The 27572-nt window shown below is 38.0% G+C and overlaps 1 protein-coding gene across 1 annotated transcript; it reads left to right on the top strand.

Moving 5' to 3' along the window:
- Positions 1-1347: 1347 nt before the first annotated feature.
- MPP4 (MAGUK p55 scaffold protein 4) lies at positions 1348-27506 on the top strand. Its single transcript, XM_082483494.1, has 23 exons — positions 1348-1402; positions 2986-3062; positions 4416-4533; positions 6446-6567; positions 7383-7460; positions 8186-8266; positions 8818-8949; positions 9612-9693; positions 10853-10938; positions 11949-12020; positions 12464-12660; positions 13803-13867; positions 14623-14640; positions 15701-15739; positions 16463-16483; positions 17732-17746; positions 20050-20091; positions 20863-21033; positions 21932-22012; positions 22979-23072; positions 23906-24014; positions 25959-26093; positions 27075-27506. The coding sequence occupies exons 3-23, from the start codon at positions 4500-4502 to the stop codon at positions 27264-27266; spliced, it is 1866 nt and encodes a 621-aa protein (XP_082339620.1). The 5' UTR covers positions 1348-1402; positions 2986-3062; positions 4416-4499; the 3' UTR covers positions 27267-27506.
- The last annotated feature ends 66 nt before the right edge of the window (positions 27507-27572 follow it).

Raw genomic sequence — 27572 nt, forward strand, 5'->3', positions numbered from 1 at the left:
TGAAGGCACAGTAGTGGTTATAAGTTTGTTTGAACTCTGACCTTTCCCCTTAAGCAAGCAATTTAGTAGGTCTTTTTCTGAAGAACTGCACAGAAGCAACATATTATTCTTACTTCTGGTAAGGACTTTTTCATCATCTATTGCTGACAGCTGCTGAAACCAGGCTTCGCAGTTGGAAGCGGCTTTCCTTTTGTTGTGTGAACATATGAAACAGCTAATACTTTATGAATGAGGTGATCTGTGCTTGTTAAAAACTTGACAGATTTTCACGTTTAAATGCTGCTTCTGACAGTGTGAGCATAAACTCTGTAGCTTGAAAAGGCAACAATGGGTGGAAGGGTTACTAACTCTGTTTGTTACTAACCCTACCAGCTCTCTGATAGCTATACCCGAGGATTTCACCCAAAAAGGCAAGCAATCAGCATTCAGTAGCTTTTCCAGTTTTTCTTGGAAATCTGAAGTCAACCTTCAAGACAGTGTGTCTAAAACTTCTAAACACACTCACATTAATCCCACATCTGTTCTCTACAGAAGCAGTGGTGATACCAGAAGCTACAAGGCCCGGGGGGGGGGGGGGGGGCAGGCAAAAAATTAATCTCGTGAGTATTTTAATGGGGTAACAATATCGGTTTGCATTTTAACAGAATTGGAAGTATTTTAGTATATCCAGAAATGTTGTTCTTTGTCTCTATTTGCAGGATGATTTTCAGTGGTGTATTTAAAAATGAAATAACTGTTCAGTAGAAGATTGTAGAATATTCTTTCATTGCCAACAACAGGGTGACTTGCTTGCTTTTGTTTACTTCTTTCCCATTCTGAGTCATGTGCTGTGGAAGATCTATCCTAGCTAAGAAGAAATAAATATGATCCAGCTCCCAAAGGCTAAAAGGGACCTTGATTAAGGTATTCCTAAGACTACACTGGAGATGGTTGTTTCGGGTTTTTTTCCTCTTTTCCTTTAAACTTCTTTGTTTTGAATAGAATATAAGCCATGCTAATTGTCAGTACAGTGACATGCTGGTTTGGTAGACAACACTACTTGAACAAAGCATGTCTTCAGATTATGATAATTTCACTACAGTTACCACAAGTGAAAAGATTCAGTTTTCAGTATGCATCTGAGGAATCTTTTACAAAAAAAAATGAGGGGCTTTGCTTGTCTATTTTGAGGTTAAGGGCTCTTCTAAACTTTCTTTTAACTAGTTAAACCAAAAAGCTTTTGAAATATTTCTTGTCTTTCACGTGTTTCCCTATATGTGTTTGCAGGGTCCCACCCTACTTAAAAGGGCATGCAGTCTGATGCCTCAAAGCTAAATAGGACAAAACATAGGAAAAGCCAGATCTAGACTTGAAATAACTGGAGTTTTGTTCTGGAGAGAACTGGACTTTGTTGAATGGGAAGGTACTGTAAGTACAATGTGTTGAGAGCCTTCTGGATGGCAGTGTCTCTTTATGGATAAAAGTTATATATGCTTGAATGAACCAAGATCCATCTGGTAACAGATGCATATTAATAAGTAAAGTTGATCACAGTTGACAAACAAAATATATTTGTAGATGGAAGTTGGCCAAACAAATTCAGCTAGGGTTAAGGGAGTTGTCCCAGAAAGCCCAGCTGTATTATAACAGGTATTTTACTCATTTATTCTTTTTGAGGGGAAAAAAGCTGAGTTGCTTTGGTTTTGTTTTTTTTTCAGGGATGTATGTGATGAGATTTTTAAACCTGGACTTTCAGTATGTGAAATATAACATACAGATCAGGAGTTGGCTCTCTTGTAGTCCATCTGAAATGTTTGGACATGCTCTTTTCTTTTGCCTTCAAACAGCCTTTACCACAAAGCTGTAATCAGGATTTTGAATTGGGAGTACGCTGTTGGATGTCCATGTAGACTATATAAAGCACAGGAAACAGCCATTGTACTTGGGAACCAACAGATGTCAGCAGGGTCTGTCTTGAGTTCTTGAAAAATCTGAAAAAAAATGAGTAATAAAAGCTAGAGAAGCTTTAGAATTAGTAATAATAATAGTAATAGGAAATGAGGCTTCTGAAATGTAGTTTATGGGATAAGCTGTCAGAAGAAGTTTCCTTTTAGGACGTAACTCGCAGACTGAGTACCATATCTTCTGCAGCTGAATCTGGAGCTATAGACTCTTAGTTTCCAAAAAGGGGGGGGGGGGGGGGGGAGAGATCAACCAAGCTGAGGGTTACTTATATTTTCATATTGCTGTTATTCAGTGAAAACCAGGAGTGCCACTGTCTTGAATGTACTTTGCAACATAGGAATTCCTCTTTCCATGTCTATACTATCCCACAGTAAAGATTTCTGTCCTATTCCTAATGTCTTCAGTAATTAAGAAACAGGTATTCATGACTGGATTTATATGGCCTGCTTTAAATCCATCATTAGGCAGATCAGCGAAGCTTAAAGGGGAAGGCAAACTCTTAAAGGAACAGAATTCAGACTATTGAAAAAACTGAAATAATTGCAGCTCAAACCCAATTCCCAGTGGATGTGTGGTAGAAGGATTGTGTTACATTCATAAAATATGAAAAATGTTTGTTCCCAGTGGAAAATTGATTGTGCAGTATAATATAACACTGAAATGGAAATGTTGCATTAGGTATTGGGGGAGGATCAAACTGTATTTTTGTTAGTGAAGAAGAAATCATAATTTTAAAAGCAATCTTTGGATTGGAATTTCAATAAGATGTATCACTGAGTATCCCGTAGAGGTAACTTGAAATGAATTACCAATACTCAGTAGTGAAATGTTTGAATCATTATCTCATAACTTCTAATTTTTTTCCCCCTTAATTTCTGCTGCCTTTTGAAAGCAGTTTTGTGATTTAACAGGAGACAGGAAGCATGTTCTAAAAATAAGTATTAAGAAGTGCAGTAAAAGTGACAGTAATGCCTTCTGCTTTTATAAGCAGATCAAGATAATACTTTTCCTGCTTGTACCTTTGATGTTTTCTGTCCGCAGAACAATCTTGAGGAAAATGGCTGCCTTTTTGCTTTACTAATCCAGGAGATAAACTGCTGTATATTTAAGAAAATTTGGTAAGCCATTCACTGTGCATACAGTGTCACACTGTGGTTCCTATTGGCTGGGGTGCTCAGGTATCTGATGGTACAGTTTTTTTAACTCGTACTCTGAATCATCTTGTGAGTGACCAGTTCAAATATTTAAGTCTTTAAGAGTAATCTTACAATACTGGTAATCATGACAACATCTTCAAACTTGTATCAAATGTGATTTGAAGATAGATCAACTAGGATGTAATGAAGATTCTGAATTACTTCAGATCTTTCATATATGGATTCCTAATGGACTGGGGTATAAAGGCACTATATGGTGTTCCCTGGGGAATTTCCATACTTGTTTGCAGAGAGGAGTTCTGAGAATTCTCTGAAGCAATCTTGTACTGCACTGTTTCCTATTAGCAGTAAACTGAAGACCTTCTTCCATTTTTAGTCTAAGGGAACATTATAGGTTAGTGATAGGTTGCCACAGAAGTTTATGGGAGAGAAGAAAATTTTAGAAGGCTTATTTTTATATGCAAAAAGTTCAGTGCGACATGGCTACAGATTAATTAGTGTTGTGTTGGATTCCTGCATTACTTAGAAATTCCTATTTTAAAGTTTAAAGAAAAAATAGTAAGGCAGTATACGCTGCTTTTTATAATGAAAGATAATATAGGAGGGTTTTCTCAGATTAGAAAATAACTTCTTTGATTCTATCTCTAAAAGTAACAACCAATTATAAATTGCCTGAGAGAGATGATGATACCAGTAAGGTAAGGTGTGTGGGGGTTTTTTAATTTGTATTTGAGAGGCTTTTGTGGTTTGGCTCTGTGAGGAAATAGAGGAAAATACAAAGTCTTTGTGGAACAAATCCTTCAGGGAGCTTTTTTTTTTTTTTTTTTTTTTTTTTGCAAAATCATGTCCTTGCTCAATGAAACTCCAGAGTCTTTCAATTTTAGTCTTTTGTCAATAGCTAGAGGAATTAATTGTATTATGTTCTTGAATGTGATTATTTTCCAAGCTATAGTTACCTAAAACAAGCTTTAAAAGTCTTTGGAAGAAAAATATAAATTTCCATGGTAGTGCACTTAAAAAGTTGGGGAACAGAAGACGTACAAAATAGCTTGTTATTTTAGATGGCCTAATGAAGCAAGCTAATGACAATTCCGTGAAGGAAATAAAATGTCATATTGCAGTTAAGGTTTGTCTGTCTGCATTTTGGATGCTGGTGGGTAACTGAATTTACAGGTGGAACTCATGTATTTAACTTACTCTTGCAACCTGTTGTGCACTTCAAATATGAATGGTTGTCCCTTCTTTTAAATTCTGCTTCCTTATCAATCTAAAATACCTGACAGTATTCTGATGAGAGTGTACTCTTTTCCCCAGTTCAGCATCTACCTTTGTGAAGCCTACTTGGTGTGAGTGCAGTACTCAAAGAAGTGGGTGGAATCTCCTTGAATAAAGGACGAGATGGAGGTGCCAACAGTCTGCAGTCAAGATAATGGTACTCATAACTTTTACATCTCTTTTTCAAAAAGAAAGAAAACTGACAAAAAGTTTTATTTCTTGGTCCCTGTAACTCTTCATCCATTGAGTCATGAGAGAGATGAACATGTCTAGAAGTATTAATACTTAATAATTTGAATAATTCTTGATGTTTAATGGTGATATGCAGTTAATTTAGAGAGCATCAGAAGAGAATACCTGGCATTTGTTTCTGGCTTATAAAGTCCAGGGTCTCTGCAGCTATATCAACAATTACTAATAACTGCCAGAAGGGTATCGTGCTTAAGGAAATGATTCTCTGTTGGTTGAAGGTTTGTGCTTCTGTATGGAATACCTTGATTTATTTAAACCCAGTTTGATGTAGGGATATCATTCTAGGAGGTAGTTAGTCATCTCAAAAAGAGGCAACCAGTAATGAGGAAAAGATCTTAAAAAGTGCCTCTACCAAAGGTAATGTTCTGTTATGCACAAGGAAGTTCCTGTAGAAGAAAATCCCTTTAAGTTAACTGTGATTTGGGAGGTATTTCCGTGTGGGGCTCACAATCAGGGTTCACTGAGTTTATCATTTTTGTAAGTGCTTAGGTGTCTGCTTTCCAGAAACAGCTTTTTCTTTTGATAATGAGGTACACTTCGAGGCTTTCCCCATTTGGATAATCAATAATTCTGCCTGATGATTGAGGCAAAAGGTCCCATCTGCAGAAACTTAGCAGGCAAGTACCTGTATAAATTCATGCATGAGGAAAATACCTCAGCGAAATTGAAGTTGAAGATAGATCTCACATAAGTGTTGGTAACATCGAGGTCTAGAGCTGATCAGGAAACAACTGTCAATGGCTATAAGCATTGTGCTCAGGAGAGAAATAAGTAAAGAAGGGTTTCCATGTTTAGGATAGCTGTGGTGACTGGATGATAGCAGCTGATGATATTGCCTGCAATAGAGAGTATTCAGCTATTATTCTGTGTCTGCTGGATGAGCTTAAGTTTTAAGAAATTATTGTTCCGACTCTGGCTGATGTAACTTGAGAAGCTCTTGGGTTTATTTCAACATTTTTCTCGTATTACAGTATTGTTCATTGAAACATGCCAAGTTTAATGTTGTAAACAAATAAATATAAAGGGAAGTCTCCAGTTGCAATCATATTGTGTGATTACTTTGGCACTAAAAAGCAAAGAGGCAGCTTGTGCTTACCAAAATACACAAAGGTTGAGAACAAACTTTCCTTTGACATTCAGTGGGAGTCAGGCATGCAACTCATGGATTCTTAAAAAGTCCATAAAACTTAATAAATCCAACTCCTAGCATTTGGTATGGTATTGTATTAACCTCTTAGTTTCTGCCTCCTTGAGATTTTAGAAAGACACTGGATTTTTCAGTTTTCCACTGTATTAGAATACCGTTCCTAACAGATCAAGTGCTGCTTCTAATAGTAAGAATGGTTCTTCCCCTTTCCTGGAACCTGTTGTGGGTGTCTGTGACAACGGTATGTATTTGGCAGGAATTTTCATTATTATTCGTGATATTCTCCAACATATGTGCACTTCTCAAGAGTGGAGAAAAACAGATGGTTCCTGGCCCAAACAGTGGGTCATCCAAAAGAAAAGCCTATAAAATGAACTAGGCAACTTGAACCCAGACTGATACGTATGAGATTCCCGGTGTGTTTTTCTCACAGGTCAGTTGAAAATTGCTAGTATTGATCTAACCCTGCTGGTTAATAACATAATAAAATAAAGCTCTTCTGCAACAGAGTTGATTCCAGGAAACAAGCAAAGCAGGCAGGAAATGGGTGCATTTCTTGGAAGTATAAAGTTAGGAAAGATGCTTTTCAAAGGCCTGGGTCACTGTTTGGCTTTGGTTGGTCTTCTATTTGTACTGAAATGTCTTGCGCTTTTCTGTTTCTTGGGCTCAGGTGTATCTCATGTTCTGACTCTAGTGCTACAAGAACTGAGTGTGCTCTGTAAAAGAGATGTCAATGGCGTTGGCATGTTATATGACCTGCTCAGATCTCGCTGGCTGCAAGCACTTTTAAAGGTAAAGTAATATTCACCTGTGACAGCAAAGGCTTCCTAGAGAACAATCTCTAGGGAATAGCTACTTTATTTTTGCCATATCAGGACAATAAATGCTTATTTACACTAAGTGCTCATAGTCCTAATGTCAGTCCTAACATCAGCAGCCAAGGTGAACAAAACCACTTTTGCTTTAAAGAAAAAAAATATACTCTCTTTTGCAATGTCCTAGACATTAAAGCTCTACTTTACCTGTCTGTATTAAGGCCAGGGAGATAGAGACAGGCTGAACACAGCACTGCTCAGCTGTCTTTTCCGTTCTTAAATCTCTGTATGGCTATGCATCCCACTCTTTGGCATGGATGCTTGTGAAATTATATTTTTTGGTTTTACCCACACTGATCTGATATGTAGTTGAAGATTTTATGTTGTTATAGAATAGAGTTTTAGCTGGTGTTTCTCTCTTGAGCAGAATTGTATCTATGAGACAAATTCTGTACAAATTCTGCTTCTCCTCTAACAAGGATTTTTTAAATCTTTATATTTTAAAGAAGAAAAACTTGCAGTGGATAAGAATGTCCATAAGGCCATTTTAAATACAGCAATTTATTTTGCTTTAAGTTAAATTTACTTTGTTAATCAGGCTGGCAACTAGAGGAAGGAATCAAGTCACAGAATTGACGCTATCAGGCTATTGTCCTGTGTAATCAGGTTTTCTTACTGGAAAATTCAAAACTACAGCATAACTGTCCATTGTGTGTTCTGTATGTATCTATATAACCATGTGAAGAGATCGTAAAATCATTGCACTGTCTTGTCTGTTATGGCATGCAATAGATTTATGAATGCCTCCAAAACTACCTTGGAAAAAGACCAGTTCCTGTCACACTGCAGGCACGTGCATTGACTCGTGAGGTAAGACTGTATATACATAGTGTATTGCTTTACTCACTCATACCAAATTAGTCGACTTAGCTGCAGATAACAGCATTCTGGTATTTGTGTCTCAGGTCTGAGTGCACTATATAAACTTGAAAGATTCTCTCCTCACACATTTGGCAAACTACTTGATAACTTACTGGGGGGGGGGGGGGGGGGGGGAAGGGAAGGGGGAGAAACATGTACCACTGTGATCACAAGACTGCGTGAGCCCTGGCTGGTGTAATGAATACATAAATTGTTTGTTTTAACCACTGGCCGTATATTTTTCTTCCCATGTAGCCATGGGGCTCAGTGTTATGGTTACAATCAAGCAGTCTGACATGAGGATTTTGAAAAGCTGTTTGTTTTTTTTTCTAATCATAATAGCTGATTAATTCTTAATTTTCTGAATTAGTTTGAGAGTTAATGACTAAGTGGAGAAACTGACACTACTGATGAAATTGGTTGAGGCATAGGAGAAAAAACTAATGTAGAGCACATGGTACTGTGCCTGAACTAAATTAAGCCTGGCTGAGTGTTGTGCAGCTGCAGTCATATTGTCCAATTCTAAAGCAAACTGTATGGATATGTTCCGAGTCATATAATGTTGGGGGCTTAACACTCTTACCATACCATATTCCTCTAAATGCAATTTAGAGCTTTCTAAATTTATTGTCCTCCAGAACCAGTCTCCATGCTTTCTCTGTTACATTTATCAGGTGGTAGAGTTACTGCGAGAAGCCCCTCAGTCTGGAGAGATCAAAGAGCTAAGACGACTACTGCGAGCTCCACACTTAAAGGCAAGTTTTGCTTAAGGAAAGAAAAAGTTTGCTCATAGAGATGTCTGCAGTGAGAATGGAAACAGATGGCCAGCTGTTCACAAGAACTGGCAGAGAGACATAGTTTCCTAGTCATGAACTAACCTAGTTGTGAAATCAGATGTGGGCTGTGTATCTGAAGTACCTGCCAGTGGGCTGCGTTTTATTTAAGGGCTATGTTTGAGAGAGATGTTTCTTACAGAGTTAAATTTTGAGTGGTTGATGCAGTCATATAAAACCAAATTTTCCTTCTAATTGCAAAACCTGCATTCTTTACCCTACAGCTCCAAATAGAAATGTTTCATCTTTTGTAAGTTTTCCAGAAGCAGAGAGAGGAACTGTTCTTAAAACTTTATTTCATTGTTTGAGTTTCCAAGTGAAAAGAAGAAAATGTCAATGTGTGAAAGGTACCTATATTCACGTAGAAACTTATTCGCTGATTTCTGTTTTGTGACCACTCACTGTTTAAAGCTGTTCTATTGTGTGATCTTTGCTTATGGGCTGGTTTGCTTGCTTGTTTTTGTTTGTAACAGGCCTTGCTATCTGCTCATGATACTGTGGCCCAGAAAGATTTTGAACCAACCCTTCCACCGCTGCCAGACAACATACCTGAAAGTGAGGAAGCTATGAGGATTGTTTGCTTAGTGAAAAACAACCAGCCTCTGGTGAGGGAGCTTTCTGATGTCTGTCAAATTATTTTAACTTACACAAGCATTGATAATGCATCACGTGCATATTGGTCTCTTCCCAGAAATGTCACAGAGATTGTGTGCGTTCTTGTCTGGTTTTTATAGCATCACAAGAATTGTTGAGGTTGGAAAGGGCCTTAGGAGACCATGTAGCCCTGCTCAGTGGGGGTGCAGCTAGAGCAGGTTGTTCAGTGCCTTGTCTGCTCGGGGTCTGAACATGTGGCAGATGTTTTTATCTTATATAATGAAAATGCAAATTGGATTGAGAGTTATTCCCTTGGCCAAAATATTAAGGAAGGGAGGAGAGACTCTGAAAGGTTCTTTAGAAATCATTTGTGCTTATAAGCAGAAAACATCGTATAGCTTAACTAATCTCTTTTAGGAAAAGATGGCTGTAATTTTTGAGATAGAAAAGATTTCTTACATTAAGTTACATGAGGTTATTTCAGCATGATGGAAGTTGAAGACATTGAAGGACTTAGTACCAATAATGATACGTTATCACTAGATCTGTGTGGTGTTGAAAAGGGTGTATCAATGCCTTTTTGTCATTGTGAAGATCAGACTTGTGATGTGAAAGGAAACTTACAGGCGTTCTTCAGTGATCGGTGTGTTTTTTCTTTATTTTCATTTGCCAGGGTGCCACCATTAAACGCCATGAGATAACAGGTGACATAATGGTTGCCCGTGTGATCCATGGTGGGCTAGCAGACAGAAGTGGTATGTATAATTTGAAACAAAGTAATACAAAAAATTGAACTTGAAATAAGAAATTTGAAGTAAGATAATAGCTTTGCTTCTACAATTAGTCTTCCATTATAGAGCAAGAAGATGTGTACATTGGACAGGACTGTAAATAGTGATACATTGCAGTTACTGATTCTGGTTTCATTAATTTTCATATGAATGTGCTACTTTTGAGACTGAGTTGAGGTACAAATCCAGTTTTCATTATGTATTCTTGGCACCAATACCTGCATAAATCTGTTATGACATTAATCAGGAATATCCCAAATTGCAGTGTAGTACGAATACCAGCACCTCATTCCCTAATGGAGAAATGGAAAACATCAGTAGTCTGTGATTCTATAAGATAAGGAATATGTAGTAATACTTCTTGGCATTAGTCTACTAAACACTTTGGTACCATTAGTTGCTAAGCAACCTTCCAAGGAGTTTCCTTTGGAAATATTACTACTTTGTCATCCTAGAGTTGAATGTGTTCCATGTTCCTTGGGAAATGTAACAAAACTGAAATGTAAAACAGCAGAAGTAAAATTGAACTGTAATCATTAGAAAATTATTTATTTCGGTATTTTCTGGCCTTTATATTAGAGAAGAAAACCCAAACTGTAGACAATAGCTGATTAAGTTCCTAGTTTGATCAATGTTTTAATTGAGCTGAAGGAAAATGTAAAAGTAAATAATATTGTAAAGACTTCATAAAAGACAGAGAGGAGTCCCAAGTCCTCCCATTGCACCTGGAATTTTTAAGGGTCTGATTCCAAGTCTCATGGTATAGTAATATAATGGATTTAGCTAGAATAGGTTCAGATATTACTTTGGGACATGGAGCTATATTAAAATGTTTCTGGTGCTTTTAAGGCAAATCATCAATAGATTGTAAACATGTTGCATGGGGGAGGTGGGAGGAAATAAGAAAACTGCAGCATGCAAACTTCTTGTGACCCACTGCAGTCCTATCCAGGGGCAATATAGCCTAATTCCAAAATGTCTTCCTGCATACCTGGTGTATGGAAACTTTTAATGCTGACTTCCAAACCTGTGGTATGTCTGTGTGTCCCTGCCTCGCCTACTCAAGATAATCCATGCTGTGACAAAACTGCTGCTGCTGCTTTCATCCTTGTTTTCACTGTAGGGTTGCTGTATGCTGGAGACAAACTGGTGGAAGTAAATGGAGTTTCTGTTGAGGGACTTGAGCCTGAGCAAGTTATTAATATTCTGGTATTGAATCTTTTTTCTACTTTGTACCTTAAGAGTATGCTGTTTCTTTTATACTCGCTCACTCACACTCTTAGAGGAGAAAGTCTGAAAATTTTAACAGAAAATTCAGATTGTTTCCTTACTGTGGATGAAGTTCACAACGGCTCATGAAATCGGAACATATGAAACCAGAATTAAATTTAACCCCTGTTCTGGACAGAAATTAACTTAATTGTGGCCATTCCACCTGCAGCTTCTGGGGAAAATATTAATTTATTCAGACTTTACTGATTCATAATTTTTCTGGAAGTTCCACTCAGTTGATATTCCACAAGAAAGTAGTGGAAAGATGCTGTTCTAATAAGAGTCCATGTCACAAAATACACTAAAGCAGAGTGAATGAGCTCGTACGCTCTATACCTCACCTTGCAAAAAAGGGCAGTGGTGATTACTGTTGTCAAAATTCTTATGAAGAAATCTGTTGAGCTGTCCCTGTTACTTACTCATCATTTTGCCCACAATCTTTCAGGGTTCTTCACCGCAAAGCGTAAGTGCCGGTCAGTAAGGTATTGCTCTGTGTAATCAGTATCAAGTCTTTCTATGTGTTATTTCCTTGGTTGTACTATTTCTAGGTATAATACAAACTCTATTAGAGTGCTTAATTCTTAAACATGATTTTTTTCCTCCCCCCTTTACATCACTTGTCTAACAAGACCCTGCTGCTAATTTAAATTAGTTTTCAGTAGAAAAGTTTGGTATCAATTAATGTTGAAATTGTATATATTTATAATGAAAAATAGATTTCATTGAATTAAAAATATTTAGCAAGAGTTTGAAGTTTCATTCTTGAGTTTCCTTTTGAGAAAAAAACAAAACAAACCAATATTGTCATACTGTCTGTCTGCCTGAAGTCTATTTGTAATATAGACATTATAGTAACCTCAAAGCCATGCTGTGTTAAGTTTGTGCTGCCGATATTTGGTTATTTGTGTTGGATACCAGTCATATTTTAATCCTTTTTAATCATTTAGGCCCTGTCTCAGGGGACAATTATGTTCAAGTTAATTCCAGTTTCTGATCGGCCTGTCAGCAACCAAACAACAGTAAGACACATTCTTTTTTCCAAATTGTTAATGGAAACAGCTATGCCGTTAAAGTCTAATGGTGTGATACAAACAAATGGTGTTGTTTAAAACTTAATCACAATCCTTAAAGCATTACTTGCCTTTATGGCCACCTCTCAGCTGACATCAATGTGCTGTTGCTGAAGCAGTAAAGATAGTAAGCTGAAATATAGTTGTGTAATGAAGACATTTTCAGAGGGATCTACAAGTTGAAGGTCAATTCTTCTCACAATGTATGAGATGATTTTTTTTTTTCTCCCTTAATGAACAGATAGGGTTTGGGGCTTGATCTTGTTTTTAAAACTTGACTTCATCATGAATTGACTTAAGTAGCAGCAATATCTCGCCCTGTGATTATAAAGCTCATGTTGTATCTGTTCTAAACATGGCTTCCACTTATTCATGTATATTTTCTTTACCAGCTCTATGTGCGAGCAATGGCAGATTACTGGCCCTTGCAAGATCCTGCCATACCATGTGCCGATGCAGGTTTGCCTTTTAAGAAGGGTGAAATACTCCAGATTGTGGACCAGAATGATGCTCTCTGGTGGCAGGCTAGGAAGGTTTCAGATCTCAGTGCCTGTGCTGGACTTATACCCTCAAATCATCTTCTTAAAAGGTAAAGTAGTCTTCAGTTTTCTGATTTCCAGTTCAAAAATTAGCCAGTTATTCCGACTTTGCTGTTTAAAATTTTCATAAGTTGCATAGCAGTATGATTCAGAGTGACATCTGACAAACATCTTTCCTGTTTCTGGTCTCCAACTTCTTGCTTTCCTTCCCTTAAGAGTGCCTATGTGAGAACAAGCTTTTGAAAGCACCTATATCATCTTAAATTGACACCTAGTAAGTTCACAAGAGTTGCCTAATCGCTATGCTATTTGCTAAGACATCTAGTGGAGTGTAGCAGTGGAAAGATGGGTGGAAATTAAGGGCCCCGACTGTTTAGGACCATCATCTATGATTAAAAAAAAAAAAGGCGGGGGGAGGGGGGGGGGGGGAAGAGTGGGATACTAAACATATAGTATAAGGGCATAGCTGTATAAAGAAATGCTATTTTTTTTAAAGATGGTCTGTGAGGCATGATCAACCTCTTAAGCTTTGGTCAAAACTAAGTAGACCAGATTAAAAGAAAGGAGAGAAACAAAAAAATATGCTCAAGGAAGAACAAGGATCCCTTGCCTATTATTTTCTGCATAAATAGCCCATTATTTTTACACTATATGCTTTCAGAACCACAGTAGTTTAACTCTAACCGCATGTCCCATCTGTGTTACCCTCAGGAAAACATAAGGCCATGCAATTGTAGATGATAAGCTTTGATTTGTACTATACCTAAACCTAGCTGTGGTCTGTATAATGAAAGCGGAAATCAAACTAAGTTGTGATTGAGGCTGCAAACAAGAGGCTCTGTGTAGGAACAGAGGCAGTAGTGCTACTACACATAGTAGTAGCACACTCTCCTATTTCCAGGAGTCTGTACCACAGTATGGCTTATCTTCCTGTCCTTATATATAAACTCAAAATACTCTAAATACTTTTGGGCTGCTGATTTGGAAATCACCTTTAGATACTTCTGATAACATGTCGGCTTTCTTTCAGGACTTTGCAGTGGGCTAAAACATAGGTAATGTTTCCGTGCTTGGTGTCTTCCGTCAGCTCAGTACTGATTGATTTTATGTGTAAGCAGTCAATCTGACTTGCGCATAATGTGCTTGTAGACTGTTTTGTTTCTTTAACTGTGATAAATTTGTTTCTATGTAGGAAGCAACGAGAATTCTGGTGGTCTCAGCCTTTCCAGCCCCATCTCTGTCTCAAATCATCAATGTGTGAGTGAAAAGTTATTTGAATGGTAGGGTAGGAAAGAAAGGTCTTTGTCTCAATTTCCAGGGATACTGAAATAGAAGCTTATGCAATTCAATTTAATTCAAAGACATTGTTTCTGGAGTCATATCGTAACCTCAGAATTGCGTTAACTATCCCCAGGAAAATAAATACTTAATGGTAGTTGACCTGCAGTAGTGATGGTGGTAGTTGTTGTTTCCAGTGTACTTGGGATCTGACTGTGAGAGAAGCTGTGAATTCGACTCCTACTGACGTCTGTGAGATCTAGGAGGTCTCTAGGAGAATTGGGTGTGAATAAGTCTGTGGTGACAATTGTACTAGCCTGGCTTTCCAGGGTCATAGATAACATTTCTGCACTGTAAGATGCCATGTGATATGTTTAGAAGGTTTCTTTGTCATCAAAATTATTGAAAGATAGAACATTTTCCTTGAGTTGTAAGACAAGCTATGCTTCCCATGAGTTTATTCGTGGTGACAATCCAGAAACATTATCCTCTGCCAACTGTAACTTTCTGTAAACATCCAATTATTCCCAGACAAAGAACATTCTTCCTGTTTTTTCTCTCCCCATTTTATTCTATGGTTCTTTACACTAGTATGTCTCTTTTGATAACTCCCAGATTGTGTTTCATTGCCTAGGATTCTTCTTGCATTAATTACTTTGTTTATTAGAGCTTGAGCTCTTTTTCACCATAATTTTATTGCATTTTAACTGCTTCAATGGATATGCTGTGGGCAGTAAGCACTGTCGAAGAAGGTAGGAGATAGCATCTGGACAATATTGCATTCCTGTACCTGGAATCAATATAGCACATTGTTTTGTAGGCTTTTTAAAAAGTCAGAAATGAAGCAGTTTGGTAGATCCATGCAAAAGAAACCCAAGTTCTTGGCATTTTGTGAGCTTAGCATAATTGAAATCAAGTCTTTTTTCTCTTGAAATAGTAGAAGTGTACATTGTGTTGAAGTGGAAAGTTAACCTATGCGTTATCTAGTAGGGAACTGACAGTTTGGATGGATTGCTTTGAGGAAGGAAAGACTACTTTTTCCCCTTTCTCTTTTCCTCTCCCTCTTTCTGTTCCATCTTCAGCAGCTGCCTTGAGCAGTTCCGAGAGAGTATTTCTTTAAAGGACATGTATGGGCAGAATATGGTTGGCAGATGCCCTGACAATTGCCCTGTAACTGGTAAATAGCTCCTACTGGGCCTACCTGGAGAGGCACACAAGAACAGAACACACAAACAGTGCAGTGTTGTGATACCATGGGATTGCCCAAACCCATGAGATTGCATTTCAAGGACGTGAATTTATGTGGTCTGGGGATGGAGAGGGAGCTGAATCAATCTTTTCCTTTTCTTCCTTGTAAAAATAATAATAAAATAAACCAAACAAAACACTTTCAGTGAGTGAAGCATATTGGAAAGAAACACACTTAAAGCTACGAGAGAAGCGAGTGAGTGGAAAATTATATTCTGTCATGGTGATACTTAATAAATGGATACCTACAGGATAAACAGAGCGACAGCCATGTTAAACCTTTTATTATTTCAAAAGGAGAACTAAAGTTAGATGTGTTTGCCTCTCTACCACAAGCCCTTCAGAGCACTAGTTTAAGAGCCTTTTGCTCACTAAAGACATGGAACATCAGTAAGTTGGATTTAACAGTGTTAAAATCCTTAAAGATGTCTAAAGCTGATCTGAGCTTCAAATGTTTTCTTTCTGATGTCTGAGTTCAGTCTTGTAAGATCTATAAGGTCTTTTTCCTCACCAGTGTTTTTCTGATTCAGATGATTTTTTTTTTTTCCTTGTGTTAATCTGTAGAGGATGACATGCAGATTGATGAGAAGTGTGTGGAAACAGGTAACTGAAATTCACTTGAGATTATTCTATTTGCTTCAGGGTAGTAGCTAGTTAAAGCCTAGTTTTGTTTCCCAAATAAAAACACTCATTCTACTTTTCATACCCTGGAAACCTTATCATATATTAGTGTATTAAAAGGAGCTGTTTGCAATTCTTGTGTACAGTGCTTATAGTGAAGTGTTGGGCTGAAAAGAGGGACCACCCTAAAAGTATCTGCCTGAATGAGATCCAACCTTTTTGATTCAGGTTTTGGACTGTGGCTGTAATGTTACTGTAGTTTTTGTCTATCATATATTTAATGCCACAGATGAGTGTAGTCTTGGAGAACCCACACAATTCACTGTCAAGAAACTGATCTCGGGAGAATATGTTTTTAGATACTGAATAAATAGGTTTTTACAAGTAAATAGTACATGTGAAGACTGTTGGCTTGACTTGCTCCCTAAAGCAGCACACCTCATTCTTCCTTCTCCTGAAGTAATTCACAAAACTTTCATGGAGGGATGTGATCCTGCAGGACTGGGTGGAGAGAGACCAGACAGTTAATTCAAGCGTGGTGAGCTGTATTTTGCCACCTCATTGTACAGGGAAGTGGGGAAAGTATGTGTGAGACAGACTGATAGCAGCTGGAAATTTGATTCCTGATTCTGAAATTCTGTAGGAGGAAAAGAATTAAATTTTGAATTTATTTTAATATCTTTGCTACCTGGATTATTAAACAAGATGAAGAAACGTTTGAGTCTGGTAAGTTCCTCCGACCTAACTCCAAATTCCTTGGCATTGTTCTGCTGTGAGATGGGTGTCCATAGACTTGTTTTAAAAACAAGCAGGTGACAAAAAACAGAATGCCATTCTAGCTTTAGAAGTCATTCTGGCTTGAAAAGCCATTATGTAAAATCCTGTTACCTTAAGTCTTCCTCTTGCTGTCTGATTACGTTAGTAATAAGGTTTTTGTCCCGTTATCCCACAAGTGTGAGTGTGTTTTCTCGTGCATCAGTATCAGATCTGTTTATCAAATCCTAATCAGTTATACCTGTGCAAGCTGTAACAGCAGGGGCTGCACTGATGTCAGCAGATAATTGGATTACCTTAGGGTAACGGAGGCCTGAATCCCCAGCACCTGTAGGAGCTGATGTGGTAAAGAGGAGAGCTGTTCTGGGTTCCTGATTGTGTGCATGGTAGGCATACAAGAAACTCAAATGCTTTTATAAAATGAATGATTTATGTATAAGACATACAATCAATCAGTACTTTTTTTTTTTAACAAAGCTGGTTTGGGGGTTGGTGGTTTTTTTAGGGAACAGCTACCTATTTACAGCATTTTCAGAGTTCTGCAAAAACTAATTCTTCTAAAATGAATCATTTTTCCACTAAAATAATTCTACTACTGCTAAACTTCTTGTTTGAGACAGTTGGTAATCTTGTGGAGAAAATGTCATTCCACCTTACACTTGCTCTTCTCCATAAGGTTCCTACTTGCCAGTCAGACCTTCTCTTATCATGGATGGTTTGTTCTTTTCCAACTTTCAAGCAATGCCCAAACTTTTAAGACAGAACCAGCAGGTCTACAGGGCAGTCTTTTGTTTTCAGGCTAGGATGTTTCTGATAACTGCACTTGGGTATTAGTCTTGCAAATCCTATTCACTACTCAGTGCTGAGTCAGCTCCCTGCTGTATCCAGACAGTCACAGGAATAAAGGTGCAAGTATTTGCTATCCTACATTTTACTTTAATTTAACCAGTAGTTGAGCACCTGTGTGATGTATTTTGCAAGCACAATACTGACAGAGATGCTGTAGCTGAGTCTCGTTCTTTGGGAACTGAGAATTCATGCTCAAACAGGAACATTTTAGATTTAAAGCCTGCAGTACCTGTTTCCTAAATTTCCTAAATGCATTGGATGATGCTGGTTGGATTTTTTTTTTTTTAAGCTTAGTATCAACTGTCTTCTAAAAACTACTTGTTTTATGTCTGTCTCTATCTGAACGTGCAGAGGAACTTAAAGAAGGTAATAGTAACTTTTTTCTCCCTGTCTCCTGTAAGCACTAATCTATTAGAATTTTTCTGTGTTTATTGCATTACCAGGAACTACCACTCCTCTTACAATACGCAGTAGCTGAATTGCTTGTTCCCTGTAGGATTCTATACTGCACTCCATACTATAGAATAGAGGGTAGATGAAGCAGAGATGTTCAAAAAGATTTGAATGATGGCTCAAAAGACCTGAAGATACAAATGATACAGGCATATGTCAGCTGAACAGTACGCTGAACTTTGCCCTGAACGAGCAGTTTTGTGCCAAGTAGTTTTTTCTACAGTTGTAAACAAGGAGTTGTTAGTATATATAGCAATGTAGGAATAAAACTGTCTTAAATGTACAAGTAGTGAAGAGTGTAAAGATGTGAAAGTAGAGTAACTAAGATGCATCTAATTCTGTTTTGATACTTGCATGCTTATGCATGTCAATCAAACTGTCAAAGAATCTAGTGCTAAAAGACATTACATTTCATGCTTTGCAAATGAAAATAATGTTCTTGCCGTGGAACAATTACTGCCTTTAAATATATGCCTGTGTCTTCTGTATCTTATTCGTGCTTTAACGAGGCCTAAATAAAGGGAATACACAGCTTGGATAACTAAATACATGACTGGAAGAAAATTTGGAGTCCTTTTTGAAGAGAAATCTAAACACTGCTGACACTAATTTTTTTCCTTAGTTATTTGTTTTCAAATCACCTTTATAAAATAGTTTCTAAACTGTTAGAGCATTGATCTATTGGGAAATCAGTATTTTTGAGCCTTATAGGGGATAATTAATTTAAAAAAATACATGTAGAAGCTTAAAAGGCTTGCCTGAATGGTTAAGCCTTCACAAGGAACAGCATAAGAATGGGGACAAAAAGAATTGGAGGAAACAGATTAGTCTGTGATGTTGGAGCACAGATATCACTGACCCAAAGATGATTAAAAAGAAATAATAAAATCAGGTCTTTATTCTGCCAGAAAGATCTGAGGAGATGCATATTGTATTTTCCAACCATGCTATTGGGCAGAAACTGAGTTATAATTTTTTTTATTTCTGATCTTGAGCTACTGACTTGGTGGTTACTGCAATGTTATAACTAAAGAATACTTGTAAGCTAATTTTCACCTGAAAAGCTTAAATTATGTGGAGGTTTTTTCACTGTAAGTATTTCAAAATATTGTCTGGCATCTAGTTATCTTAGGAATGAAAAAAATAAAATGTTGTGTTTCAAATCTAATTTAGAAAATTCCAAGACTTTCTAAATTTAATTTTTCTCTTACAGAAATATTGGTCCTTTGAATTAGTGATTGGTCATATGAAATATTTGAAAATTTCATATTATGGTGGGTTTTTTTGTTAGTCATGGGCAGGGACACCTCCCACTAGACCAGGTTGCTCAAAGCCCCATCCCGCCTGGCCTTGAACACCTCCAGGGATGGGGCATCCACAGCTTCTCTGGGCAACCTGTTCCAATCCTCACCACCCTCACAGTAAAGAATTTCTTCCTAATAACTAATCTAAATCTACCCTCTTTCAGTTTAAAACCAGTCCCCCTCGTCCTGTCGCTACACTCTCTGATAAAAGAGTCCCTCCCCATCTTTCCTGTGGGACCCCTTTAAGTACTGGAAGGCCGCTATAAGGTCTTGCCAGAGCCTTCTCTTCTCCAGGCTGAACAACCCCAACTCTCTCAGCCTGTCCTCATAGGAGAGGTGCTCCAGCCCTCTAATCATCTTCATGGCCCTCCTCTGGACCTGCTCAAACAGGTCCTTGCCCTTCTTATGTTGAGAACTCCAGACCTGGGTGCAGTACTCCAGGTGGGGTCTCATGAGAGCGGAGTAGAGAGGGACAATCACCTCCCTCGACCTGCTGGCCATGCTTCTTTTGATGCAGCCTAGGATACAGTTGGCTTTCTGGGCTGCAAGCGCACTTTGTCAGCTCATGTTGAGCTTCTCATCAACCAAGACAACTGGTCCTTCTCCTGAGGGCTGCTCTGCATCCATTCTCTGCCCAGCATGTATTTGTGCTTGGGATTGCCTCGACCCACGTGCAGGACCTTGTAGTTGGCCTTGTTGAACTTCATGAGGTTTGCACAGGCCCACCTCTCCAGCCTGTCCAGGTCCTTCTGGATAGCAAGGTCCCCCTAGAACGCGAGATTAGGCATGGTACTTCCCTATGTTTACTGAAACACTGGTTTTTGTTTGGGATCAGCAATAATTGTTAGCTGTCTAGCTCTTAAGCTTTCACTGTTTTTTTTATTTCATGAGTATTTGTTCTTCTTATTCTAGAAGAGGAAGAGTTTGGTGAATTTGGTCAACGAGTCTTTATTGGTACGCAATGACTAAAGAGAAGTAAGATGTTTGGGGCTTGACTTAGATTAAGTGCTTGTCTGAAGTTAAATAAAATGCCTTGTTTGTTTCACCTAAAGACTTACTGAATTGAATTCTACTTGCTCTGTTTTCCAAACTTCAAGAAGTCACTTTCTTCCTACTAATGCTTGTATTCTCCATTTATATCTCTCTCCCTGTTAGGTTTCTACTGAGACCTGGCCACCACTATTTTAATTTAACTGGCTGTTAAGATTTCCCTTCACGATTAGTTTTGCTAGAACGTAATGTTGTTCTGTTGTCTGTCACCCACTGAGAATAACCATGAGGGCTTTCATTAGAAAAGTAGACCTAAAAGTGAGGTTCTCAGAGTTGGATGGTAAGGTGGAGCAACAAACCTATCCCTTTTACTAAACCATAGTGACCTTTAAAATATTTGGATTCATTCTGGAGGCTGGAGCAAATGTTCCAGGTTTGCTTTAGAAGAGTGAACCAGCTTTGGCTTGTTTTGGGGATCTTTTGGGGGACTTTAATTCGGGACTAATTTTCAGGCGACTTTCAGTGAGATTTGACCTCTTTAACTGTATTTTAATGCTCAGAGGTTCTACCAAGCAGTCATACCAAGTGCAGCATCGAAATTCACAAATTTTCACCTCACAAAAAGCTCAAAAAACCATTACGTTGTGTGGCTTAGAAAGAGACACTCTAGACTAAAGCACTAGTTTCCTGCATCTCGGGTGTATTTTCTAGTACCGATGTCTTTGCCCCTTACAGCTGGTTTCCGTAGAAGTATGCGTCTGTGTCGCAGGAAATCCCGGACCAACCAGCAGTCATGTCACGCTCGGTGCCCCAGCAACTGTTACAGCACTCTTGCAGCTCCATATGAAGAGGTAGTTAGGTACCAGCGGCACCCAGCAGACCGGAACAGACTAATTATACTAGTGGGTAAGAGGTTAATTATCTCACAACCTATAATAGAGGGGAGGAAAAAGTCAGTCATGGGATGATCCACTGAGGTGTCCTGCTGCTGATTGCAATGGTTGCAGACTGTGCAAGTAGCTCTCAAAGCAACATTTCAAGATTGTCTGTAATTTGACCACGTTGTTTTAAAGTTTAACGTATGTATCATTTTCTTTGCTTGAGATAGTGAATGTTTAAAAGAAAGATAATAATGAAGTCCTCAGAAAATGCACTACAGTTATGAATGCTGGTTGATAATGGATTTTGTTAGGGAAATGGTTCACTTTTATATTCCGTTGGGACTGGTACAGAAAGTGATGAGAAAACATTTGTAACTTACTAGAAAACATCTTTACATTGAGGCATTTCTACAGCCAGTGCTAAATGCATGGATATGGCAACGGTAAGAATAATATTGAAACTCCGGACTAGAAAAATCTCAATCATGGGCAGCAGGGAAAGCTAAAAAGATGCCTTTAATAGTGTTTACTATAGGAAATTCTGTATTAAGAGGGCTGCAGGCTCTCAATTAGTCTTTCATGATAGTGACTGAAAGGAAGCTGCTGTTCTGCAGTGTTCCATGATCCTGATAAAGCAAACTGAGTAAAGGAAAATCCATTGTCCTTTCTAAATCTGGAAGTATTTGATAATATTTTTTCTTTTAAAATGATACTGCTGAGTTGCCGTCTGGGTATGGCTATATTGCCAGGAGGTGATTTGTACCCTGAATCAATCAAGATCCTTTGGTCACTTCTAGTACATTTTTTTGGGAACTCATATACATTTTATTTATGTGTGTGCAATGTGTTAGAAAATGGGGGAAGGGGGTTGTATGTGAAAAGTGTCTCTGTCAGTAATATTATTTGCCTTTCCAACTTTTTAGGTCCTGCAGGAGTTGGTGTGAATGAACTAAGGCGAAGGCTTATTGCAAGTAACCCACGAGAGTTTCAAAGTGCCATACCTCGTATGTAATGTTCTTCCTCTTTCCCCCACTACCTCCTTCAAACGTAATTAGGAAATTTTAAGTTACCTCCCTCTTGCCTTTGTGTATTCATACACTCTTTGCTGTATGGCTGTTTTTTCAGTTCTATGGCAAGCCAGACTCATTTGCTTCTATAAGGGTTAGTTTAAACTATCTTCTTGTTTTGGCAAATCAGCCAAGGGTATTTTCAAGTTATGGCTCCTAAAACCTTTAAAGCTTTATGTAGCAGTAGATTATCTGCATGACTTTGTTTAATCTTGATGTTTGCTTTTCCTAGATTTAAAAATAAGAATGTTTCTTAAGGATATTGTAAGTTCATAATGTTTAAGTGCTCAGATATGAGAAAGAAGGCAACAGAAGTTGGTGCTTAATAGGCTTTGCAGCTTTCCTTATTAGCCTTCTAGTATCAGATGAGACTTACACAGCTTAATTTCTGACATAATAACTGAAATTGTTTCTACCTGTGCTTACGTGGTTCTTGTGATTTGGATAACCAAACAGGAGATGTATGAATCTGAAGCTGGTTGAAAATTCAGGAATTCTTTTGTGCTTAAGATCCCAGGTATGGGAAAGGTGCAAGTGTGGGAAGGTTTGTGGGATGTTTCCAAATGAATTTTAATCCATTTTGCCTCAGAGGAGTAAAAACAGTTGTGCAGCCAGTTCCAGAGCAGTTCCTGATTGGTTTGAGTCACAGATATTTGGATTAAACCACTCTCCTTCCATTCCAAGAAATACATACATGCTTTGCTAATTTTCAAGGACTTGCCACTGAGCAACCAGTAGAGTACACAAGGCTTTTGCTCTGGATTAGCAAATGGAAACAACTCGCTTTATTATTTATGAAAATACTGATTTATAGTCCTTCTTCAAAGTTGTCTCATTTTCATTTATAAAATTACAAGAATTTACTTGCAGTTGATTTGTGTGTGTATGTGTATCTTCTTCCAGACACCACTCGTGTTCAGAAGAGTTATGAAATGAATGGTCGTGAATATCACTATGTATCAAAGGAAACTTTTGAAAACATGGTGTATAGCCACAGGTAAGTAGGAGAGCCAAATTACACTTTGGTTACTTAAAATGCTACATGATCCAAGAAAAGACAGTTTTGTAGTTAGGTCCCAAGTCTCAGCTCCTCCACTCATACTTACTGTGAATGTTTGGTGTAAATTTTGGTCAAACTATTTGAGCCCATTGCTTCAAAAACTGTGTTTGTGCAGTTGCAAATAAGTTCCTCTACAATTAATCTCACAATCCTTCTAAAAGAAAGTGCGATCTCCAGTCCTGAGCTCATTTGATGTACACGTAAATTATGAGTTTAATTCTTCTGGAAACTGGATTGCTTTCTAAAATTGAGCGGTGAGTCAGACCTGTTCCTGATCTACAACTCCATCTCAGAATCTCTGCAGTGACATCTCCATGTAAGCAACTGAACTGTAAGGGCCAAACTTTCAGAAGTGTCTGCTCCTTTCTAGGCATCAATAATCCCTCTAAGACAGACCATCTCAGCACCAGAAGTTACACTCCTTGAGCTGTGCCAAGTGCTTTGATATCTTCTGATTTATGAAGTTTAGTACTATATAAATGACAAGTATTTTATCATTAGAATCACAACCTCTAAACACATAGTTTATAACAACAAGATGAGTGAAAAATGTGTGCTTTGGAGATGTGAACTGTAATGGTTCTGATTTGTACCCAGCGTAGTGGGGAAGAACAAAGGTGGAAGTTGTTCATCAGTGTTCACTATGTTTTATGATCATTCAGTCTGGATCACTGGATTACATTTGAAGATTTCACCCTTAAATGGAACCTTCTTGAGACTCAAATACTCTTTCATTCTCTTCCTTCCTTCCTTCCTCACTGCTGTTGCAGAATGCTGGAATATGGGGAATACAAAGGGTACTTGTATGGAACCAGTATTGATGCAGTGCGAACAGTCCTTGATGAAGGGAAGATCTGTGTAATAGATTTAGAACCACAGGTGAGTTGCAAAAGGGCAGGAAGCTACAGTTTGTATCTCCTGGAAGGAAAAATAATTCTCTCTACATTCTTGAGCTATTGGAACAGTGTTAGTTGCTTTATCTTGTTTTTCACTTTAGCTCATGGTGCTTGATAATAATAGATTATTCTTTGCATGGGTCTTGAAGAGGGGGAATACTACAGTGGCAAGTATGTACAGATCAGTTTAGTTCATTTGCTCATGTTTCCAAGTCAGCAGCTGCACTATTAGGTGGAATGGTGCAGAAATTAGTTTTCATTCTTGCTTAAAGCAAGGATTATTCTTTCGTATGGAGACTGTTGCATGGGATTTCCTCCTCCAAGCCCTCTTAGTTGAGAGTTGTGTCCTTCCATTAGCAATCTCTGAACACCCTTTGGTAAAACCAGCAACTATTAAAGTAATCAAGCAAAAGCGGGAAATTATATCACACATGTATTTATCTTCAGAAGTAACTTAACAGCTGGGAGTAAGATGCTGTTGCACATGACCAAACAGCATTACAAGAACTTCCAGCCAGTGCTTGCTATGTAGACCACCATTCATCTAGGGACCACAGTTTGCAAATGTTTACTATATGAGTAAGGGCAGCTTGCACAGCTTCCACATATGCCCTAGCAGATATTGGCAAGAGGTGCTTCAAATATTAGGGGAATTACCAGATGTTTCTATGCTGGGCATTGCAAAAAAGACTTCGAGTGCAATCTTTGCATTCTTCTGTATTTTTTTTCCTAATTACTTTAATTACCTCTAACACTTCAGAACTATTTACCATGCTAATCTTTTCACTTAGATGCTATTCACTGTTTTTTTCCTTCTATCTTTGCATTGAATTTGCCGATGAAGAAAAGGCTAGCAAAGGCCTGAGTTTGTAAATATCTAAGAGACTTAAAGCTGTGTCCAGCAAAATCCAACTAAACTTCTCCCTAAGTTAACTTGCATATTTAGTACTTAGGAGCTGTTCAGGCTACTGGGTTTCAGCATCTCTTCTGTCTGAATGTAAAAAGAGACACTCAGTAACTTTTTAGAGACTTCCCTCTAATTATGCAGACCCAGTGTAGTCAGAGCCTTAGGTTAGCACTGGTCTGTGCTTTTTAAAATAAAAGTTGTTACATGACCTGCGGGGTACTGCTCAAAATCCAGACTTCTATAAGGGACAGATTAGGCCACACTTTAGTTGTTTTTTCACATCTAAAAATGTCCTTGGGTTTCTTCTGCTACATTTCTCCAAAACAAGAGGGAGGAGGGGGGGGGGGGGGGGGAATGTAGTCTTCCTATTTGAATAGGTGTGTCATTGTCAGTAAAGGACAAGTTTTGGGAAGTATATGAGGTAATGGCACATAGCTACTCTTCAGTAACTGCTGCGAGGTAGGAAAATTATTGCTGAGTTGCATACTTGTATTTTACATCTAGTGGCTTGGCCAATTTACATGCTGTGCTTTTTGGTTTTATTTTTTTATTTTTTATTTTTTATTTTTTCTAGTTCCCTCCACTGCATTATTTTAAAAATGCTTATTAGTATCAGGGAACATTACACAGCACAAAGATTTCTGAAAGCAGGATACTTTCTTCCAGTATGGAGCAATAACAGTGTACTTTTTCCAAAGGTAACTTTCCAGCAGTTAAAAAAACAGATTTCAGATTCATCTTGAATTTTGTTGATTGTAGAGATCTGTTAATGACAACGTCCAGTCACTCACTGGACTTGAAAGCATCTCCTAATAAGGTTACTAAGCAGAATTAAGGCTTGGTATGCTATAGTTGCTTAACAGTGTCTGGTCCAGGGATTATTAGCGAGGTCATTTTAAAGTAGGTGTTCCTGAAAAAGATTACTGCTAGGTCTGGAGATGATAACTGGCTTTTTATGGGAGTAAAACTGGGATGAATACACTTGAAATAGTTTAACTTTTTTTTACTATTAATTTGCAGGGCATACAAGTAGCCCGGACTCATGAATTAAAGCCCTACATTATATTCATCAAGCCATCCAGCATAAGCTGCATGAGGCAGACTCGTAAAAATGCCAAGATCATTACGGATTATTATGTGAACATGAAATTCAAGGTGAGATTTGGGGCTCAGTTTATTATTCTGGGATTCTGTGTCTAGAACGTAATGCATTCTTCTATATTACTGTGTTAACTCTTTAAAAGATTATTGTGTCTCAGATCAAATCTAAGTTGTTCTTGTCTTTTTTGGTTTGGTTTGTTGGGAATTTTTCCCCCCTCCAGATTCGCTTTGAAGCAAAAGAGTTGTAATTTGTACCAGGGATATCAAGGCATTTTGCTTCAGAATGTCTTTAAAGCAGAGGCTATTTTGTAAATTTTTGTTTTAATTAACTGCCTTGTGGCAAGATTTGAGTCAACACATATATTAACTGTTTGCACTGAAATATCTGGAGTATGCTTCATTCAGTAATTTTATCAAATATTTTTTCTGTGTAGTTATAAGACTGTATTGTTATTTCACATAAGCTTAATGACAGTATCAATATCAATTCTATACTAACTTCTATAGATAAAACACAAATCCTGCTTGTAGGAAATACATGTCTTGTATTTACAATGTGTCTAGTGCATTGTCACAATTGTTTCCATGCAAATGATAATAAAATTCAACAACTTAAAATTTTGGAGACCTCAGTCTGTAGTTGCATGTGGGAATGAGTCATGATTGCTATGGCAGAAAGACACGAACACTGGGGAAATAAACTAAAATGTGGAATGAGAACACAAGTGCTACTGGATTTTCCTTCCAGTCCCTAACATCCTCTGCCAGCACTCATCAGCAGAATAACCTTTTTGGGGCAAATGCAGCATACGAGACACAAGGTATTTCCTTGGGAAGGATATAGCAGTCAGCTCTGTTTCGGAGACTTGGACCTGATTGTAGCAGACTTAAATGACTCAAACAAACTGTAAATGACATAAAGTACACTGGAACTATCTATTCATCTCCTATTTACATGGCCCAAGGTGTTCTGCAGATGCTGTGCAGGTATGTTTCTCTTTACTACACTAAAGCTTCTTACTTTGTGTCTCACAGGAAGAAGATTTACAGGAGATGGAAGATTCGGCTAAGAAAATAGAAGCTCAGTTTGGTCAGTTCTTTGATCAAGTGATTGTGAATGACAATTTACAAGAAGCATCTGCGCAGCTGCTGTCTGCAGTCCATCGTGCACAGGATGAACCCCAATGGGTCCCTGCAATATGGATATGCTCAGATACTCAGCCCTAATTCTGAGCAGCAGGCAGCTTCAGAAAGATTACAGCTTATGTTTTACTTCAAGAATAATCCTAATGTCAGGATTGCAAGAATTTATCTTTGTATGTGAGGGATTTGGAAGAGGATTAGGAAAGAAGCTGCTACAGGAGATACAATAATACTATGTTCTGTGTAGCTCTTCAGCTTTTTATGTTACAGTTGCATCCATTTTTGTACAAAAAAGGAAATATTGTGAGCGCTCAATTACAAGAATAAAGAGTCTATTTTGGTGCATGTATCTGCATAATTTACTCATACATAGCTACGGAAAAGTCCTTT

The sequence above is a fragment of the Vanellus vanellus genome (genome assembly GCF_965231255.1).
Source record: "Vanellus vanellus genome assembly, chromosome: 5".
Taxonomy (NCBI): Eukaryota; Metazoa; Chordata; class Aves; order Charadriiformes; family Charadriidae; genus Vanellus; species Vanellus vanellus.